The following is a 1,724-nucleotide window of genomic DNA, read 5'->3' as shown; positions in this document are numbered from 1 at the left end:
AAAATTCTCTAAGATGGATCTTCTGTGGAGGGAAGGGAGGGGAGAGAGGGACACCAGGGCAGAGCGAGCCGAGTCTCCTGAAGCACAAAGGCTTTCCTGAGCTCTCTTCCCCAATCTCTACAGGGTTCCTGGAAAGCAGAGATGATAGAAAACAGGAGCTAACTCACTGTTTGAACAAGTGCCCGCTGACTCCTACATCCACTGCGCTGAGCGGATCGTCCAGGAGGTAGATGTCTGCATCCTGATACACGGCTCTAAAAAACGTAGAGAGACGTCAGGAGAGGATACTACACACTCCCTGGGTCCCACCTCTGAATTCATGACGGCGTCCAACAACTCCAGGTTCATTCCAGGAGCCCAGGGAAAGGGCCAAGACCCTGCTTCACACAGGCCAACCCGGTGAGCGGGGTCTGCATGCTCACGTCCACTGGGAGGTGCAGCAGAGGAGGGGCAGGATGGCAACTGAAACCCCATTTACCTGGCAAGGCTGACCCGGGCTTTCTGTCCTTCACTCAGCGGGGTTCCCCGGTCTCCTATCTCAGTTAGATCATTTTCCTTCAAAAGCTGTAAATCCTACATGGAGATAGAAAAGGAGAAGGAAAAAAAAAAAAAAGATCTAAAATATGTTCTCCTGCCATCCTAACTTTTTAGCATCAGTTCTCCCCACAGTGTTTGATCAACAACAACGAGTATATTTCATAGTGGCTAAACCATAACACTGAACAATTTAAAAAATCCTCAGGTTTTCTTTTTGTTTGTTTGTTTTCATTCTGTAGTTTTTCACAACATTTATGCATCTGACCATTCTAACAGATATTTATTGTGTATCAATATACACCAGACATTGTTCTGGGCACAATGAATTCAGCCATGAGGAAACAAAGCCCCTAGAGTTTCTCTCCACAGTGGAGGATGAACAATAAGGAAAATTAACCTGAGTGCAAGTACTGAGGATGAGAAGGAAAAGGAAGTGGGCTCAGGGGGGGCAGAGAGTAAAGGAGGGAAGTGAGTCCACACTGGGGTGTGAGGGTTCTGCTCAGAGCGGGGGTGAGCAGATCCGGGAGAGGGGGAGGGGCTCAGGCAGACCTGGAGAGGCTGCTCCACACAGAGGGATGGGCAAGTGCAGGGGCCACGGGGAGGTGTCCAAGGTATTCAGGACAAGCAAGGAGGCAGGAGAGCGGACCTGAGTAAGAATGAGGGAAGTGAGGGCAGAGACAGAGCAGGAGGAGCCTGGGGTCACTCCAGTAACAGGAGGAGTGGGAGAAGGGAGGACTGACCTGGTCTGAGATTTCTACAGAATCACTTCTGTGCTTTGCAGAAAACAAGCAATATGGGAGAATGAGTGAGGATAGATACAAGTATGGAGGCTACTGGAATAATCTAAGTAAGAGATGACGGTGGCCAGGACCACAGTGGGAGCAGCAGGGATGGAGAGATGGAACACACTCCAGACACATTCTGAAGGCAGAGTCTGCAAGACCTACTAATGGGATGGGTGTGGGTTGTAAGAAGAGCACCATGGTGTTTGGAGCATGAGGAAGAACAGGGTCACCGTTTACTGAGTTGTTACTGATGAAAGTCAAAGTGAAAGTCGCTTAGTCATGTCTGACTCTTTGTGACTCCATGGAATTCTCCAGGCCAGAATACTGGAGTGGGTAGGCGTTCCCTTATCCAGGTGATCTTCCCAACCCAGGAATCAAACCCAGGTCTCCCACACTGCAGGC

At 49.7% G+C, this 1,724-nt stretch overlaps 1 protein-coding gene across 1 annotated transcript in view; it reads right to left on the bottom strand.

Annotated features, from left to right (window-relative positions):
- LOC104982227 (multidrug resistance-associated protein 4-like) overlaps positions 1–1,724 on the bottom strand; it is a 201,824-nt gene that overhangs the window by 126,114 nt on the left and 73,986 nt on the right. Inside the window, exon 13 of the mRNA XM_010831562.1 lies at positions 168–254. Within this exon, the coding sequence (XP_010829864.1) occupies positions 168–254 (87 nt within the window). The remainder of the gene's footprint in view (positions 1–167; positions 255–1,724) is intronic.

This window comes from Bison bison, unplaced genomic scaffold (assembly GCF_000754665.1).
Source record: "Bison bison bison isolate TAMUID 2011002044 unplaced genomic scaffold, Bison_UMD1.0 scf7180017864527, whole genome shotgun sequence".
Classification (NCBI taxonomy): domain Eukaryota; kingdom Metazoa; phylum Chordata; class Mammalia; order Artiodactyla; family Bovidae; genus Bison; species Bison bison.
This window is presented reverse-complemented; position numbering and strand designations above follow the sequence as displayed.